Source organism: Centroberyx affinis, unplaced genomic scaffold, assembly GCF_046629955.1.
Source record: "Centroberyx affinis isolate AG114_WGS23_722 - 3 ecotype Tasmania unplaced genomic scaffold, CSIRO-AGI_Caff_v1 ptg002439l_1, whole genome shotgun sequence".
NCBI lineage: Eukaryota > Metazoa > Chordata > Actinopteri > Beryciformes > Berycidae > Centroberyx > Centroberyx affinis.
The window spans coordinates 58,006-78,457 of record NW_027280682.1 but is presented as its reverse complement, the minus strand read 5'-3'; the positions used below and the strand labels follow the sequence as shown (position 1 = coordinate 78,457).

The window sequence follows — 20,452 nt, the reverse complement described above, 5'->3', positions numbered from 1 at the left end:
AAAATCTCAGCCTGAGCCCACTGTAGCTCCAACATGGCTTCCACTGCGCAATGAGCATGCGCAATGTGCATCATGGCGTACCCTCCCCATGGAGCCTGAGCAGAGAGAGAGAGGGAGGGAGCTGCTGGAGAAAGTGATTGGTTTTCGTTTATTTACACTGTGATAAAACACAGAAGCAAAGTGATAAAAAACATTGTAAAGGAAAAAAAACATGAGAAATGAATCACCAATTTGTGCAGGTGAGATTAAAAAACCCCAACAGAAATCCATCACACCTAAATACCCTAAACAAGTAAAAAGTAGAGGCCAGAGCCATCCATAGCTGTACTCTGACAACAAAAAAGATATTGAGACCAGCTACAGTTTCCATGAAATAGACTGAGCAGGTGAATCCAGGCGAAAGTTATGATCTTCTATTGATTTGTCTTACTGGATCCGCGTCAGTCATGAAGAGGAGACAGATGAGTGGGAGGAGACCGGGTTAAAGGATTCCTGAGCCTTGAGAGGACTGAGATATGGATTGTGCAAAAAGGGGGTGCAGCTCAGTGTGAGGTGGGTGGATGTCTACTTTCCAACAAAGCACTTTTCCAAGTGGAGCTGGACAGCACCGAACCAGGACCAGCTCAAAGTGTCCATAAAATATCATTTATACATTTAATCAAAAGCACTATTCAGGGGCATCCTGGTGGCTCAGTGATCTAAGATGCACACCATTTGTTTTATTCCATTGTTCTTGTTTTATTTATTTGATTATCTTATCTGTGTTTCCTTTAAATGTCTCTTGATAACATACTTGTTTATAATAGCTTCTAAGATTTTATAGCCTGTTCCTCGTAAACCTTCTCGGTGCTGTGTGCATTATTTCTTTTATTCTCATTCCATTTTTATTGTAATTTGTTTTATTCCTGTAAAACAATTTGTAACTCGTGTTAAGAAAAGTGCTCTATAAATAAAAGTAACTATCCTCCTCTCTCCCCCAGTCATTCCTCTTTCTCTCCACCTCCAATTATCTAATAAAGGCAAAAAATAATCTTTAAAAAGTGGTATTGGTTCATGTGGAACTAAGACTCTAGCCCTGTTTTAAAATCTTCTGTACAGGCAGCAAACACATGCAAAGAATCACAAATGTTTTGGGGTGGAAAGTGTGACATATTGTATATAACCCATAAGCCCTGTTTGGCCCTGTCTGGCCCTGCAGTGGAAACTGGGCTAAACAGGGCTAACAGTGGCAGATGGCTGCCTGACAATCTAGCCAACGGGCGAATGTGACAGGCAGAACAGAAGTCATGTTACAGAAGACTGCAAAATCTTCATTTCAGTTCACTTAATAACACAAATTAGGGATTATACCAAAAAAAGAATAACTGTTTCCAACTGCAGTTAGGATGCTGTGACTGGAAATTAAAGACAGGAGAGAAAAGTGGATGTACGATTTGCTTCGGTAATGGTAAAATATTAGTTTTTCAACACACACTTTGAACACACAAGACTCAAAATTCATCCTTGTTTCAAAAATAAGCCTTTTAATCTTCACTAATCAGTACTCAGATTACTCTTTTGTGGTAAACTAGTAACGTAACAGGTTAGTTTTTCAGTTCTTGTAACCCATTATTACTTTTTAAACATTACATTGTTACTTTCATTTTTCTTTCACAGTTTAATTCTAGGGTAACACCTAAGATTAGGGAACACATTAACTATTAATAAGTAACTTATTAACATGAATATTAGTAGTGTATTGGTTCATTATTAGTCATAACAAACCACTTATTAGCACCTTATTCTGCACTATTGTATTCTACAAGTATAGCCCGTTAACTATGGGCTAATAGCCTCCTAATTAGTCTTACAGCAGTCAGTAAGGAAGTTGTTGCACATGAATTGGGCTCCTAGTCTGCTTTGCTTAGTCTGGGGTTTATAAGGTGCTGTATCACATATTATTGAAAGAAATGATTACACTACTGAGGGAAAACCCATAGTTATTAGCTAATATGTGTTCCCTAATCTAAAGTGTTACCAATTTTTGTTATGGCAAATTTTAAACAAAAGAAGAAGAAAGTGAAAAGCGCGCTGCATCTCGTGCAGACAACATGCCGCTAACTAAAAAAACACAAACTCTCAGTCTGCTTGATATGAATGAGATCAGCTTGTTGTTTTAAAACCAGAGCCACAGTGTTGCATTGCATTTTAAAACAGTGATCAACAACACACTTGGCAGAAGAAGCCATACTGCTACAGCATGTTTTTGAAGTGGGGAACACAAACGGACTCTAAGGAGTAACTTTCAATGAAGCGTAACTTTGTAACGTAACCAATTGTTTTCAAGGTAGTTAAGGAAGTAAAGTAACTGATTACTTTTAAGTGTAACTTCCCCCAACACTCATCAAGTCTCTGTCTTGACATATTTATGGATAAGTCCATCTATCGCCCCTAAACTGACTCTGTGTGTGGCCTGGTGCTTCAGGGAGGAGAGAGGGGGAGGCAGTCCACGCTGCAGCCCAGTCCGAGGCTCTGTTTCCTGGGTAGATGTTGGTTTGATCCCTGGGTGGCTCTGGAAGGTCTCCTGCTTTATGGAAGAGAGAGGGGGAGATGGGCAGACCGGTAGCCCAGCCTGAGGCTCTGTGTCCTGGGGAGGGGTTGGTCCGGTGCCTGGGTGTGTCAGGAGCTTTTTCAGCAGACAAGATAACTGAGGACTCAGGAGGAGAACCAGGATACCACCAACACGGAGGACTCTAGACACACACACACACACACACACACACACTTTAGATGAATCAAATCAATAAGACTTAACATTTTTTAAACATTTTTAAGGAACTATTGGAAACAGAACATGAGCGCACATGCACACACATACACACACACATAATTGATCAAATCAATGTTTTACTTTTTTACAATTTTAAAGAAATGTTGGAATCACACAAACACACACAGGCACGCGTACACACACATTTTTGGATGGAACAAATCAATAATATTTTCCTCATGCTTATTTGAACATAAATACTGGAAATATAGGAAACACTCAAACACATGTACACAGGTGTGAGCACACACCTACACTAATACACACACATACACACACACACACAAACTTAGACGTATCAAATCAATATGGTTTATTTAAACAATTCTAAAGAAATATTAGAAACACACACACACACATTTTTGGATGGACCAAATCCATAATATTTTCCCTATGTGTCAACAATTTGAAGGAAATATTGTAAACACACACACACACACACACACACACACTCAGAGTCTCATACCTCTCCATCTCAGTGAGGATGAGTGGCAGGTTGGCAGCCATGTGCGTCTTGGTGCCAAACTTCCTGCCAAACGGCAGGTCGGAGACCACAGCGTCCACACTGGCACTGGGCAGCGGCAGCTCTGCAAACAGAGGGGGAGACGGACGAGTCAGGAGCGCTTAAATAACAGGAGCTTCTTTAAAACACGCCAGCAGGTACACACTCAACCCTCTCACTGATTCCCATCCAAAATACATAGTTCCAGATCGGCGGTTTACCAAATGAAGAGTTCATTTCTAGCGCTAATATATTCATTTAGGGAAAAAGCATCATTACCTGAAGTTCATCATTCATCACTTGCACGAGTCAACACTATATGTGGGGGGGGGGGGGGGGGGGGGGGGGGCAGAGCTTTACCCTGTATGATTCTCATCCATCTGTGGATGGTGAGGTTTTTGACCAAGAGGAGAATCTATGATTCTCGTCTGCCTTGGGCAGTGAGATCTGACGTAAATATCAGATCAAGAGTAGAATCAGGAAGGACAGGGGAAAAGAAAATTCAAGAAAAACATATGGGTTCACTCACAGTGTGCATCTAAAAGCGGGAATATTTGTTGTGTTCTTTTATACTTGATTTGATTATTTTAATGCAATGCATTTTGCTTGTTCTTTTATATGAATTTTATCTTTTTATCTGTCTTTTATCTGCCTTCTATTGATGTAAAGCACTTTGAGCTGCATGCTGTGTATGAAAGGTGCTATACAAATTAAGGTTATTATTATTATTTTTATCATTCAATATGACTACAATATAATGAATTTTACCATTTTGTCAGTCAATAACTGAAGTTATCTAATATCCTTTAAAGTGACCACAATGCATTTTAATTTGAGCTATTAGTCATTTTGTAGGACTACATGTCACTTTTTTCAAACAGTGGATATCTCATTTTGTAGCAAGTCAGTATTTCAGAAGTATGATCCCATCTTCAAAAATGTTTGTCTATTTGTTCCCCACAGTGAAATCGAGTGAGGGACTGTGGATCGGCCCCGGTCCGTCCGTCTGTCTCTCTGTCTGTCAGACTAAATCTCAAGACACCACTTTTGTTGATGAAACATTGAGGAATGATACATGTCATGGCTCTGTTCTGGCATTTTCTAAATTGATTGACCTACAACGTTTGTTTATTTGTTACTGACTGCATCATTTGTGGGGAATGACATGTTTACATGCTTGTAAATAGTGTGTACTGTACATACTACTGTACTAAAGATAGCCAATACTTTTAATATTATTTTACCCGCATTTCTGTCACTCATGATACATTCAAGGGACCCAGGAATATTTATTACATCTTTATTACATCATTATTTTATCCGTACTGTTTATTTTGGTTTTTATCTTACAGTTATCCTTGTATTTACTTGAATGTTGCTCTTTTCCACCTCTGTCCTCCTCTCTTAATTTATTTAATTCCTGTTTCACACTGTTCCATTGCTTTTTAAACTCATTTTGAGTATTCCGCTTTTATTTTGACTGTCAAAGCACTTTGTAAACTCTGTTTTTAAAGGTGCTATATAAATAAAGTTATTATTATTATTATTATATTATTATTATCTACTGTCAGGCTTTGGCTCTTCACCTCTTTACTACTGGTTGCTTGTAATGTTGGCAATCTAGGAACTGAAGCTGATTCTACTGTGTTACCCATTGTAGGTCACTCTAGATAAAAACCTCAGTTAAATGCCTAAAATGTAAAATGTTTTACATCACATTACATCATTTTCACTTTATGCCGATGATCATTTGATGCAAGTTTTCCTACCGATAGATGAAGCCTTTAGCAGGTGTATCCTGTTCCTCAGGTCTCCAAACGCTACGTTCTCATTGGCTCTCTGCAGCTGTCTGTCATCGATGTCCATGCCCAGGAAACAGGCATCCTGATGATCCCGATGAGACCGTGGTTCAAATTACAATATTTTCATGAAACACAAGTTTTGATGTCATCAATGAGACAGAGATATGTCAAAACAAAAAGGAACCAATCAATCAACCAATTAATTGATTTTTGTTCACTATGATGTGCACCGATAGTGACTGGGAAATATGACAAATAGACCAAATCACTCCATACCTGAAGAACATTGTCAACAACAACACATAATACAATATGAGAAAAAACAGCAGGTTAATACTGTATAAAATAAGCAGTCACGTGTATCGAGATGTTTTGTCCAATTCCAAAACTTTCCAAAACCTGAAAATGGTTAATTTTACTTTTCAACTTTTCCTGACCTTGTGTTCCTGTGCTGCTTCTATTAAGATGGTTCCCACTCCACACATCGGGTCGACCACACAGGAGCCTGGCTGGGAAACAGGAGATAATATAACACAATGTGAATCAAATGATTTTAAAACTCACACTAGTTTAGAACTAGCATTGCCTCTTCAGTAGGGATGGGACGATGTATCGAAATTCAAATATCGCAATACAAAAATATGACAATACGTATCGTGGGGTAGAAAAATGTGATATTAGCTTCATTTTATTCTGCTGTAGTAATCACAAATGAGATGCTTGACCATCACAGTTTCACAAGCTCTCCATCCAAATTATATTATTTACACTTTGTAATGACATTCTTAATTGTTGTTTACATTCTAGCAAGCCAATGCCATCGCTAGAAAGATTTGTGGCTCAGAAGTAAACATAATCTGCACATTCAGACTTTATCGTCATTGAACATTTATTTATTACATCATATCGTGGTTGTATTGAATCGTGAACCACATATCGCGTATCAAATCGTATCGTGAGATAAGCAGATCGTCCCATCCCTACTCTTTAGCAGTCACTAGCAAATAAATGTCACGTGTTATAATGTAAATGTGTTAGCACCTGTATCTGAGCCAGTGAGCCCAGAGCCCAGGCTACAGTAGACCTCAGTCCTGTGGTCTGAATGTAGCTCCGGTTAGCCAGAGGCAACCTGAGGGAAAGACACAGGAAAACTATAAGGCAGTGTTTCAGGAACTATAGACTGCTTCCACTTCCATGCATGATATTAACACCCTTTTTGGATTAAAGCTGCAATATGCACATTTGTTTTTACGTCTGTGACCCACCACCATGCCTAAATCCTCCTGTGTTCCTGTTTTGGGGCCATTTTGGGGCGTATACCATTTGCTGTGGGCAAGTGGCTGAGCTGTGGCTATCGAGGTGAGGCTAGCAGCCACAGCACATGGAAGACAGCGGTAAGGAACGAAATGGAAGTGAGATAAACGTGCGGCAGACAAGATTATTGTGTTTTTTATTACAGATTGGCTGCGTTTACCGGCTGCTTCTTCCACACCTGCGATGGCTTTACGGATGCCGGTTACCTCATCCTCAGGCTAGGTGACAGCTCATCAAGACAGCTGACAAGTGCTGGTAACTAAAATTACCAGCTTACTAAAAGTAACTAAGTACATTTACTCAAGTACTGTACTTAAGTACAATTTTGAGATACTTGTACTTTACTTGAGTATTTCCATTTGATGCTACTTTATACTTCCACTCCACTACATTTCAGAGGGGAATATTGTACTTTCTACTCCCATACATTTATTTGACAGCTTTAGTTACTTTTCAGATGGAGATTTGACACAATGGATAATATAACAAGCTTTTAAAATGACAGTGCTGGGGCGTGAACTTGACCATCAAAAAAGCTTGTATGTTGTAGCGTTAAAGTGAAAGCTTATTAGGAGGCAAAATGGTTGCACATGAGTAGAAAAAAAGGACAGAAAACGGGTTTTCAGTGTCTGGTCAAGCTGCACATTCAAAAAGTGCTGCATCTTTGAAATTTAATGATCAAAATATTTTTTTTTTCTTCTGTGTTTAATGTTAGGGAAAGGCATACGGTCTTCAAATGAGGTTATATTTAGGGCTAAGGTTATCAGTAGGTTTATAATCAAAGCTGTAGGTGTAAATTCTGGCTTTGCATCAACAGAATAACAACAGAAGGGGGGTTGAGGGTCTGGTGGGTTAGTTTGAGTAATTTTTTAAGAAAAATAAGTAAAAATTCTCTGATTCCAGCTTCTTAAATGTGAATATTTTCTGGTTTCTTTACTCCTCTATGACAGTAAACTGAATATCTTTGGGTTGTGGACAAAACAAGACATTTGAGGACGTCATCTTGGGCTTTGGGAAACACTGATCCACATTTTTCACCATTTTCTGACATTTTATAGACCAAACAACTAATCGATTAATCGAGAAAATAATCGACAGATTAATCGACAGTGAAAATAATCGTTAGTTGCAACCCTAGTTCACACACAACAACCAACAACAGTACTAGTATTTTTTATCGAGCCTGGCTCCAGGGTGAGAGACTACATTCCTCATTTGGTTCCCAAGACAGACAAGCTTAAGAAATCCCTTATTTGGCTACTTATGCATAAATTTCCGAGGCAAATTTGGCCCCTCTGAGAGAAGGGATACAAACATTTCGCACTGATCTACAGGTAGAACTGTAGAAGTGTTTTGGTCGACAACCTGGTCAGCGGCATCCCGATCAGGCAGTGATCGTCACTCAAATAGACGTTCACCTGCAGAGGAGAGGAAACACACAACTAATGATGGGACAGTTTGACAGGAAAGCAAAGTACTGGAGCAGAGAATCCCTGACCCTAACCCACCACCACAGTCCCAGGACGGGCTTTTCACACAAATATTCACAGGAATATTCACAGTACACCCAGTGAGTCATAACTAACTGAACACAACAAATCCCAAATGAATTCAGGAATATATTTTTTAGCACAACAAAATGTACAAATTGTTGAGGAGGGTCAACACTGCTGTCAGAGAGAATATGGATCCGTGTATCTGTGTGTGTGTGTGTGTGTGTGTAACTGTGTATACCTCCAGCTGTGGATTCTTCAGGTCAGCCTTCCAGCCCAGCAGTCTGCTCAGACCTGCTCCAATCACACGGCTCAGCTCCTATATATATATATATTTATACATAAGATGCAAGCACATAATAATCCTATGAACATAATATACAGTTAGTTATATGCTAATGATGCTTTACACTGAAGGAAACCAAAGAGAGGAGAGAGGAAAAGATCTAACGTTGGTGAGTCCAGCTTTCTGTGCTCACTGCTGTTCAGGAGACAGTTTGGATTTCACTCTTAAGTTTTGATTTGTTTCTTACTGAGGGCCGAGAAGATTTCCCACCAGTGACCGTATACCTGACTCCAGAATTTAATTTGGGCAAATAGGGCGAATCTACAGTGTCTCAATTAGTGGGGATGGGACGCTCTTCTCTGCTGCAGCACCACTTCATGATTAAGACTCATAAGATGAGTGTATTTTTACATAAGAAAGCCTTATACAAAGACCAAAAAAAAAACAACCCAGTGCGAGTCACCCTTCTTACTCTTTTATAAATAATCAATCTAAAAAAGTGGTAGACGACACAGCAAGTAGAGAGCAGTATGTGACTTATGCCTGCCATACATTAGAAGACATTTAGTCTGACACACTTTCACATTTAACAACAATTTGTCTCAAGTCATGAGTTTTTAGTTCTAGATCTGCTCACATTTTAAGATTCTGTTAAGAATCATCACATTAAAAGACTCCAGCAGGATTTTTCAGTTTTGGTCGTAGTTCCAGGCTTTCAGGGCAACAGGGCAAAATCTAGGGCAACACTCATCTGCACTGTTCTATTTATTTATTGATATCTTTTTTATTTTCTTTTAAATGTGATTTTAATGCACTTATCACTTTTCTAATCCTCTTGCACTGTCTTTTTATCTTTCGATTTCAATTGATTTGAACTGCACTAGCTTACTTTTTAAGTCTTTTATCTTGTGGATCTCTTGTCTGTACTAATGCACTTTTTAATTGTACATTTTTTACCTTTACTGTATTTTTTATTACACTGTAAAGCATTGCCTTTGAATTGCCTCAGTGTATGAAATGTGCTATACAAATAAAACTGCCTTGCCTTGCCTTCAGTGCATGTGAAGGATTATACCGGCTCAAAAAAACGATAATGATGACTATGATGTTTGAGTGTGAATAAAGCTACAACATCCCCCTCCTCCGCCATCTACACACACACACATATAGCAAACCACACACACACAACGCAGAGAGAGAGAGAGATAAAGAGAGAGATAAACTCTCGCCCTCTCCACAGCTCCACCAGTTTCTCCTCCAGTTTGACGGTCCAGTGGAACCGGGACTTGCGCTTCCCTGCCGGTATCGCCATGTTTACTCCTCTGTCTGTCTGTAGAGCCTTGTCACCTGTCACTAGAGGTGACTATGTGATTTTTTTTACGACTTTATTCCGCCTAAAACTCTAAAACTGTGAAATCACAAATATCGTCTAGCGTAAGGTCAGCATTATTCGCTTTTACAAATGATCAATCTAACATTGATTTAACCAGACAGGTCAGTTAAGTTGAACTTCTACTCTGACAAGGAATACAATATACCAGTGGTTCTCAGCGTGGGGTCCGGGGACCACCAGGGGTCCTTGAGGGGGTTCCAGGGGGTCCCCAGGAAATTGATCAAGTGTTAAACTTCACCATTATTTATTTCACTACAAGTTAACACAGTTAGAGAATGTAGAAGAATGATTACTTTGATCATAGTTTCACTGTTATCTCTCTGCCTGCAATACAGATAGTCATGGAATTCTGGACCAAATCATATCTAACAATAAAAATATTCTCAGATTTGGGTCCAAGAGACAAAATCTCATCAAATGGGGGTCCGTGGCTCTAATGTGGACAAAATTAGGGGTCCTTGATATGAAAAAGGTTGAGAACCACTGATCTAGCGTAAGGTCAGCATTATTCACTTTTACAAATTATCAATCTAACATTGATTTAACCAGACAAGGTCAGTTAAGTTGAACTTCTACTCTGACAAGGAACACAATATACCATGTCCACCTAAACTTCATCTACCTGTGTGCTGAAGCGTCTGGACAGAGCTCCAGTGCACTTGCAGCTGATCCTAAAAGAGACGATGGGGACAGGAGGAGAAAGCTCTGGTTTGTCCCCGCCGGGTTCCCGTAGTGTCCCGTCTCCTCCTGCAGCGGTCTCCACTTCAATACCTGGAGAGGTGATCGGGACAAAACAGTGGGGAGCAAAGCAAGGACAATGGAAATCATCAACAGAAATGAACAAGAGGAGATGTCTGCATTAAAAACTGAGATAACTGAATAAAAAAAACATATTCCTATTATTACCATGTTCCACCTTGTCTGCATCACCCGTCTTACTGCAGTTCCTCTCTGCATTGTGGTCTTGTCCTGGTCCGTGGCCACGAATCTCTGCAACCGCCCCCCTCTCCTCTTCTTCATCCTCCTCTTCCTCCTCTCTCTTTCTCTCTCTCTCTGATGTCTCACCTCTCTCTCCGTTCTGCTTCTCACGACTAGACTCCCAAACCGCATCCCTCCTCTCGTCCTCCTCTTCTTCATCATCATCGTCCCTCTTTCTCTTTCTCTGGGTTCCACTTTCTCCATCACCGCGGGTTTCTCTGCTCCTCTCTTCCTCCCTCCGTCTTTCCATCCCTCTCTCTCTTTCGACCCTGTTCTCTTCCTCCTCTCCCTTTCTCTTCTTTTCCGATGTCTGCGTTTCATTTTGTCCGTTGCTCCGTTGCTGCCTCCCGTTCCCACTTTCCTCCTCCTCCTCTCTCTCAATCCCTCTCTCCTCCTCCTCCTCCTCTCTGTTCGTCCTCTTCCTCGTTGGTCCCAAAGCAGTGCTTGGTGTGCAGGCGGTAGTTCTTCTGCCGGCCAGCTCCCTCTGCAGGCGGCTCCATGTCATTACAGCGCTGGTCCACTCACTCCTATCGCCCAGAAGTCTGGACTGCAGCACAGAGGCTGCCTTTGCTACAAAGACGGTCAGAGAAAATGCACAATACTAAAGTCAATACAAAAAGATGGCTATTAGCGTAGGTATGAAGTGGTTGTGCCCTCATTGGGAGATTACCATTCTACCTTAATTCACTTTTACACTGGAATATTGGAGCCTACCAAACACGCTCCCAGGACTGTCTAATACTTGAGGTCCTGCGTGTCTCCACGGACCTCGGAAAGACTGCTTTTAAGTTTTGTGCTCCGCATACTTGGAATATTTTACAGGGTTTGTTGAAATATGATTCCCTTGTTCCCCTGGGACATTTTCAGTCAGAGATATCAACTCTGGTTAACCTTAATTGCACCTGTTTTAAATGATGTACTTGTGAGGATGGACTGATCTGTGTGATTCTCTTTTTGAATTGTCTTTTTTGTTTGTTTATTTAGTTGTTTATTTATTCATTAATTTCCTCTTTTGTGTTATTTGTGATTTTCTCTACTTGTAATCTTGGCACCACTGGAAAAGAGGGTCTCAACCCTCAGTGTGTCTTCCGAGAACTAAATAAAGGTTGATTGGTTTTCCCTCTGAGATTTTTGTCATGGCAAGGTGGAAAGGTCATTGTTATGATACTGTGACTGTAAATTTGGAAAGTTCATCTGATAGAAAGCTCATATTTTTTATTTTAAAAACTAAAAATGCTTGTCAAAGGTGCCTAACAAAGGTTATGGTGGCAGGGTAACATGTGACATTCCCCCTAGTGAAAAAAGAAAAAGAAAAAAGCTATTCTATTCTATATTATTCTGTTCTAATATCACCAAAGCACCCATAACTCTTGTAAAGAACAACCTTTTTTAGTATTACAGCCTGTCTACAATAGTTGCCACAGCATGTGAGCTTTCTGCAAAGTTGTCCTCAAAGTAACGCACATAAATGAGAATTAAAAAAAAGAAAAGAAAAGAAAAACAGGTGAGTAAAAGGAAGATAGTTAACTCTGTCCTTGGTGATCACTAGAGGACTTAAAGACAGTTTCATTTTGATAAAAGGTGGAAACTGCCCATCAACTTCCCATGAAATAGACCGACCCAACTGTTTAAAGAAGGATTTCTAAGCTGCTGAAAGACAGATTGTACAAACAGGGATGCAAGTCGTTATTAGAGAAGGTGTTTTGTACGATCTGTGTGTTTTCACGTGTCAGGTTCAAAAGGTCGGCTACCTGGGCCGCTGTGGGTGGGTAACGTTACAGGTGAGTCTCGTCTCAACAGGAGGAAGAGTCTCTCCGCAGCCTTCAGCTCTCTGACTCTGTGTATCCCCGCGGAGCAGCTGAACAGCACTTTACCTGGGATCTGACACACCTAGACAAACAGCAGCAATGTCAACAACAACAAAAAACGGTCACAAATGTAGCATCATATAGTGATATGATAATGACAGTCCCACTGAGCAGTCTGTGGATGTACAAAACAGGTTGACATGACATCCATTCGGCCAGGCCAACTTCTGTACGTCCACTGATGAACAGAACTAGTTGATAAACGATGAAAAGACCTAATTAAACCAACTTGCTGTGATAACCATTAATGTGTTCATTGGTTTGTTCCTCTAGATTAATTTTTGTTAAGGTTCACTGATTGTTCTTTAAAAAAACGGTCATGAGAATATAGGGGTGAAGTATACCATTTGCCAAAAAAGGGTCTTCCCTGAATGTCAGCTGATTCTGTATGTCACTGGACATTGAGAAAAGCCCTTTTGCAATAAACAGATACTTGTTATTTTTGTTTTATTTATTTTGACAGATTTAACAGATTCTTAACAATAAAAAAAAATAAGAATTTAGAAATGAGGAAGATTGTATACGCTCACTCCACAAAGCAGCCTAAACTCGCTGCTCATTTCTTTCAGTTTCAATAAATCATCCTTCAAAAAGATTATGCAGAGGCATTTATTGGCATGCAGATGACAGACTGAATAGTAGGAGGTATAACTCTGTACCAGTTTTCAATATTCATGTTCCACTTCATATGGGTTGTATAATTCTCATTCTTTTTAAATATTATCTATATATTGATTTTTAATTAGTATTCTACCTAAATGTACGTTCAGTGTGGACTGGCTTTGAATTGTATATGAATGTAGTTTTTTTTTTTTATTGCATATATTTTTATATTAATGTATATTGATGTAATTTCATGTTTAGCATGTAATGTGTTATGTACAGTATGTCAGGTGTGGACCCCTGGAAGATTAGCTGATTCTTTAAATAAACAAATAAACAAATTTCTAACCAATCATGTTCTTCTATCATTGTTACCCGGTTCCCATATCCCTCCGCTGTGAAAAACAGTTCTAGTTTTATGGTTATTGTGATAACGTATAGGGACTTGTAGTAAGTAAACTTGCTAAGTAAAATTGCTTTAAAAAAAAATGTTTAAACTTTTATGACTACTGACCACATGATTGTGCCGCAGACAAACACTCGGCTAACCAAAGTTAGAAACATGGACGGTTTTTTAATCTATTCAGACAGCACTAAACTTTTAATTTCTGGTTAGAAGCTGTTTTTAACATTTCTCTCTATTCTAAGGCGCACAGCTGGCTGGTAAGACAGTGAAACGACAAGCCGGAGTGACAGCCGGTGGTTTAAAGAAGCTGACGGACATCAATCTGAATCAGAGCCGAAAATCCACTCACATTTTCAGCCGCGAGCTTCGTCTTCACCTCCTGAACCAAGAAAGGCTCCATCCCGTTACCGGCGGTGCAGTAGTACCGAACTGAACTCCGCTCACCTCTCGGCTCAGTCATTATGGCAATATTATTTATTCAGTGATGACAAAACTCATATATCTGCCTGTGAAAGTGGAGGTTGGTCGTGTCGGTTCAGTGCGCCGCCATGTTGGCTTGTTTGTTTACACCGGAAAAGGAACTATTTAACCGGAACTATTTAAGGCTGCAGCGAATATTCCGGGCCGACAGGGGGCGCTGTGACACAGAGGAAAAGTCCCTGATACACTGTAAGCATGGCTTTATGGATTTTTACAAATGTGCAGCAATTTACATATTCATGGTAACATTTATCATAGTCTGGATGTATTAATGTGTCAGTGTTGCTCATACTTGTTAATATCGATTTGCTCTGTAATAATGGAGTGTGAATGTAACACAGCAGCACAAAGGCGACGAAAACAAGCCTTCATTTTGTGAGTCACTGGTGTTAAATACATGGATCGCACTGAGAACTGGGCTTCTCTTCATCTGTCTCTGTCACACACACACACACACACACTGCACACACTTTCTCTTAATACCCAAATGCACAGGTGCACACACAAGCAGTATTCAGGCACACACACACACACTTTTAATAAGAAACTACAAAATGCACTGATGCACAAAAACCTGCACACACACATGCATACTACACACACATTTAATACAAGGAAAGCACACACACACACACACACACACACACACACACACTCCTCTGCAGCAGTGTATTTGCTGGAGGCGGGTCTGAACAGGTGTTCCTGCTAAGTGAGGAAGAAACCTCTAATAAACCCTGCAGCAGATATAAGTGCATCCACACAACTCACTTTATCCCTCTGTCTTCTCTCTCTCTCTCCCCCCCTCTCTCTCTCTCTCCCTCTCTCTCTCTCTTTAATCTCCGTCTTTTCACTCTCTGGCACTTTAATGACCCCCAAACACATTTAATCCCTTTACTTTATTCAATGAGCAGCATTACTCTTGTTGCTCTTCTTGCCATAATAAACCCCCTGAAGCCCTGACAGGAGGGAGCGACCTGCCACAGCGCAGTGCAGGCTGATATAAATGTGAAGAATTATGGTGAGAAGAAATACATTTGATATTACAGTGAACATGGGTGTTACTTCACATTGTGGTCCTGGCACTAAAGCTGCCAGGGTTAGGGCTTATATTCCCACTGGAGCCACCCATACACAAAAATCAATGTACCTCATTGATCAGTGTTTTAGTAAAAAATGTGTGTATATTTTCTCTAACTGAACACATTTTTCGGAAGCACACATTTCATTCGTATCCATGTGAATATGATACTCTAAATACCAATCAGTCATAATTAGTAAGTGTATACGCATTTTTTATTATTATTATTATTTGCATTTATTTGCATTATTTGCACTGTCTCTATAGTTTAATATTACCTTTATTTTATCTTATTCTTCTTGTTATTATCTTCCTGTACTTGTTTTTCCTTGGTACTGTTCTGCCACTTGCGGGATTAATAAAGTGCTATCTCACCTTAACTTATTGAAAAGTGTGTTAATGGGACAACTGATTAGGTCTCTGGTAAAGTAATGCACTGCAGAAGTAACATGGACCTTTTCTAGAAGCACGCAGGAGCAGAAGTGACGTGATGAAGTCAGTGTGTGTGTGTGTGTGTTTCTCCGACAGCTGTCACTATAGAAAAAATAATGGGAATCGGTGCTGCCTTTCCAAAGTTACTGAAAGAAAACTGATTTGTCATGGGTTAAGTAAAAATTTAAATTCTTTCAAGTATCAATATCCACCTTAATGTGGATTTCTGAACACATTTTCTGTCTCAATGTCAAGAGACAGGCTACCGTCACTTGAACTGGTTAGGACCAATTCTCAACCAGTAGATGTGCAGGTTTAACATGCTAATAGCTTCTACCGGTTGAAACCACCAGAGACCAGTTAAACCCAGTATCACCCTTTAAGCCCAGTAGCCATATCAGTGGACATATCACCAGTAAAAAACAGTAGACATGTTCCAATTTGCTGGTTTACTCCAATTTCCAGTAAACCAGTTCCCTACCAGTTACAAATTAGGTGAATTTTCTACTGAAATAATCAGGTGGAACCAACTGGATCCAGTTGGTTTCTATTACTGGACTTTCTGCCAGTAGTGGAAGAAGTATTCAGATCTTTGACTTAAGTAAAAGTAGCAATACCACAGTGTAAAAATACTTTGTTACAAGTAAAAGTCCTGCATTCAAAATCTTTCAGAAAATGATTTCAGAATCATATATATCATGTTATTGGACTATAATTATTGATGCATTAATGTGTTCATCACTTTAATGTTGCAGCTGGTAAAGGTGGAGCTAATTTTAATTACTTTATATACTGCTGGGTAGCTTAACCTATAAAAATGTATCACAATTTATTAGTTGATTTATAATTTGCAAAGTAACTAGTAACTAAAGCTGTCAAATAAATGTAGTGGAGTAAAAAGTACAATATTTCCCTCTGAAATGTAGTGGAGTAGAAGTATAATGTAGCATGAAATGGAAATACTCAAGTAAAGTACAAGTACTTCTAAATTGTACTTAAGTACAGTACTTGAGTAAATGCACTTAGTTACATTCCACCACTGGGTATAGTGGATGTTAATGTGGTGTCAACAGAGCGCAGCCGTTGTGAAGTGAAAAGGAAATTATTTGACCCACACAGTGACTCAAAGAAGAGAATAGCAGTGTGAAGTGTTTCAGCCACCAGTGGAGGTGAAGGCACTCGAAATCCATCAAAGATCAATGAGCAAATCAGTCACATTATGGAAGAAATCATCATCCAGTGTTTCAGAGTTAGAGGCCCTGTTTGTTCAAGATACTGTAGAAATAAACCTGATAGAGCGCAGGATGGAGAAAGCCCTGAACAAAGTTAAAGCTGGATTTACAGGGTTTCTACCTGACAGGACACTATGCAAGTTTCCCCCTTTTTGTTTGTCACTCTCCTCCTCTTTAAAGTTTCATTTGTGACCGTCTTCATCAGCCCGTAATATTGGATGTATCCATGTAGAAAGGAGACATTAATACTCCTTTCACCAGCTGCCATTTCGAATAATTAGCCCCACCGCCGCCGGATGAACGCAACAGCTTCTCAAAATGGCATGATCTATTACTGTACGTTAAACTTGTTTTTATTCTCCTCCACGCCCCATAAATGAAGGAGGGAAGGGGGAGGGATAGAGACCGAGAGGAGCAAGGATAAGGAGAAATACAGAAAGGAAGGAAGGATAGAAGGAAGGACAGAAGAGAAGAGAAGAGAAGAGAAGAGAAACAAGGAAGAGGAGACGATGCACAGAGGAGAGAGACTGAGATAAGAGAAAGAAAGACACAAGTAGACAAGTAGGGTGAAAGAAAGAAAGAAAAAAAAGGAGGGAGAAGGATAGAGAGAAAGAGAAGTGGGCGTAATGGAGAGCAAACAAAACAACTTCATCATCATGGCGAGCTAATTAGCGCAGCCTTGGCTGTAAAGTGTGTGTGGCGCTCGGGGCTGATGGGCTCTAAACGGGACGGGACTGAAAGCTCAGTGTGGGCAGCATGACAGACACACTGACTGAGGAGCACAGCTACAACACTGTGAGCTATAATGACACACAAGGGGCCACACACACACACACACACACACACACACACACACACTTGGCCATGACTTGACACACTCCCATGTGTAGACTGGATGAAATTGCATATTGCTGCTGTCCAAATGATCAACTCTTTCAGAAACTGGTGTTTTAGTTATATAAGCATTTCTCAGTGATAGAGCGGCAGAAATAATCTCATTGGTTGAGTTAAACCTCTGTGGGCGGAGCCAAATAACCAGTTTTTCATGGTCAAAATATAAATGTAAATATAAATGAATATAAAATATAAATTAAGTTTGATTTCCGCCATTTTTCTATAGAATCAGCGCCTGCAACGCCTACCTGGAGCGTCTCTCTCTCTCTCGCTCTCTGTCTCTGACACGAGCGTGCACACACACACACACACACACACACACACACTCACACACACATGCACAGACATTGGACCATAACTTTACCACCTCGTCCAACTGATTGCATTCAGCATGTGTTGTTAATCCAGAAGAAGTTTAAAATGAGACCATCTCCATCTCTCATTCTCCCTCAACTCCTCTCTCCTCATCTCCTCTCCCTTTCCTTTCCTTTCCTTTCCTTTCCTTTCCTTTCTGCCCTCCTTCCGCCTCTCTCTCATTTAGTTTAGTTTAGTTTCCTTTCCTTCTTTCATCTCCTTCCCTCATTTCGTCTTTCCTCCCCTCGTCTTTCTTGTCCTTTAGTCTTCTCTTCTCATTTTCTCATTTCCTTTCCTTTCCTTTCCTTTCCTTTCCTTGTGTTTCCTTTCCGTTCCTCCTCTTCTCTCCTCTCTTCTTTCTTTCCTTTCTGTTCCTTTGCTGCTCTTCTCTCTATTCTTCTTTCCTTTCCCTATCTCCTCTCAGTTCCTCCCCTCATATTCCCGTTCCTCCCCTCCTCTTCACTTCTCCTTCCTTTCCTTTCATCTTCCCTTCACACTTGGATGGAAATGAGACCTTTAGAAAGAGACAGGGAAGGAGAGGGAGAAAATCAGAGTGAGAGAAAGAGACAGATAGAGAGAGAGAAAGCGAGTCTAAGGAGCACTGAACCTTCACCACTTAACCGTGTGTGTGTGTGTGTGCGTGTGTGTGTGCGTGTGCACTCGCATCTGTGTAGTCTCTAAGTGTGTGTGTGTGTGTGTGTGTGTGTGTGTGTGCATTGTGTGAGTGTGACGTGAGCACATTTAAATATTTACCCCTCTCTAAGGAGTGTGAAGTGTGTCAGCAGGGCCACGCATCCTTGGAGAGGGAGAGAGACAGAGAGAGACACACATACACACACACACACACACACACACACACACACACACACACACTCCCTCGGCAGCAGAGCTCACCCAGCAAACACTGCATCAAACTGACAGAAGCCATCAAAATCCACAATAACAGGGAGAAGAGGAGGGATGGAGAGGGGGAGGGGAGGGGGGAGGGAAATACAGAGGGATGGAAAGAGAGAGAGAGGGAGGATGGAAAGAAGAGATAGATGGAGGGATGGAGGTAAGGATGGAGAGAAAGATGTAGGGACAGAGATGGAAAGAGGAGGAGTAAGAAATGAGGTGTGTTTGTGTGTGTCCGTGTGTGTGTATGTGTGTAATTTAAAGGCAGTGTATCAACAAACATGAGTATGTCACATTAATAGTGCTACCTTGGTATAAATACCATAAACAAATGAAACCATAGGTATTACCATCTGTAGTACCATCTGACACCAGTGGTATTATAGTGCTTGTGTTTCTCAAAATTAAGACCACATTTCCCATAACCCCCGTTGCTTCCTGCCCTGGCATCACTCTGGGTGCGTTTGTTTTCTCTTAAACATGTTGGAAGTGATTTTTCCATCCATTTCTTTCACTCCTTCCACCATCTGCTGGTGCCAGAAACTCTCAGAGCTTTAACTCTGTTTGAAGTTTGGTTTGATTTTGAACAATGTGAAGTGAAACAGATTATTATTTGACTACAGCAGATTGTTTGAGAATGATATACTGTATATTGAGAGAAAATCCTCTGTGGGTTGCCTTTAAATTCATCATGAGACTAACACGGCTCAATCATGATAGGGGCAAGAATATTCATGAAATCTACTCACTATTAACTGCTAATAATGAACATTTCAGTTGTCACACAAACGATTTTGAAACCTTTTGATAACTGAAACATGGCTTGTGCAAAAGAGGTTATGATATTAGGAAGGTGTTTGAGTTGGGTGTGTGTGTTTTGATGCCTCTACTTCCACCTCTGACTCAAGTTTAATTTGAATTTTTACACACTTTGCCTCAGCTGACTTGAGGAAAAACAGCCAAGACATCCATGCTAATCTGAGCCACAGTCCGCGCCCCAGTGTGCCAGCCATTGTATTGGACTACAGCTGTACTACACACACACACACACACACGCACACACACAACTCTGAAGCCTGACAGTGCAAAAGCCCTTGTCCCAGTTAACAAAGAACAGCTCTCACACTATATCAAATCCCAAATCCCCTTGCCCCATATTTCATCAAGTAAAAAAAAACAAAACGTCAACATCACACCACCAAAGCCTCTGTTCCATTTAGCTAAATAAAAGACCGTCAGTGGAGTCGAAAGCCCTTGGCCTATTTTTCAATGTTTAACGCAGTCATAAAGAGCTGGTAGCTATTACACTGGTTCCCAAGGAGCCCCGGAGGGCCTTGAGAGGCTTGCAGGGCGTCCCCCAGCACAGCGGAGATTAGTTTAACTTCAGTATCAGTGCCGAGACTTGAAGGTAGGACTAGGAGAGACCGCATAATAACTACTGTTTAGTTTAGTATATTAAGATCCCCATTAGCTACATCATTGCAGCAGCTATTCTTCCTGGGGTCCACAAAACAGACTTTACACACTAGTGACAATGCAACCATTACACTTACATCGTAACACATAACATTACAAAATAGACAGGAAAAGGACTAGAACACACACACAGACAAGACAAGCTCCTGACAATCCAA

The 20,452-nt window shown here is 40.4% G+C and overlaps 1 protein-coding gene across 1 annotated transcript; it reads right to left on the bottom strand.

Annotated features, from left to right (window-relative positions):
* Positions 1 to 1,661: 1,661 nt before the first annotated feature.
* thumpd2 (THUMP domain containing 2) lies at positions 1,662 to 13,952 on the bottom strand. The gene is made up of 12 exons (XM_071533840.1): positions 13,804 to 13,952; positions 12,329 to 12,467; positions 10,506 to 11,147; positions 10,222 to 10,370; positions 8,162 to 8,239; positions 7,793 to 7,845; positions 6,155 to 6,242; positions 5,551 to 5,622; positions 5,081 to 5,195; positions 3,276 to 3,396; positions 2,600 to 2,732; positions 1,662 to 2,551 (listed from the first exon to the last, which is right to left on the bottom strand). The coding sequence occupies exons 1-12, from the start codon at positions 13,912 to 13,914 to the stop codon at positions 2,384 to 2,386; spliced, it is 1,869 nt and encodes a 622-aa protein (XP_071389941.1). The 5' UTR covers positions 13,915 to 13,952; the 3' UTR covers positions 1,662 to 2,383.
* Positions 13,953 to 20,452: the final 6,500 nt, after the last annotated feature.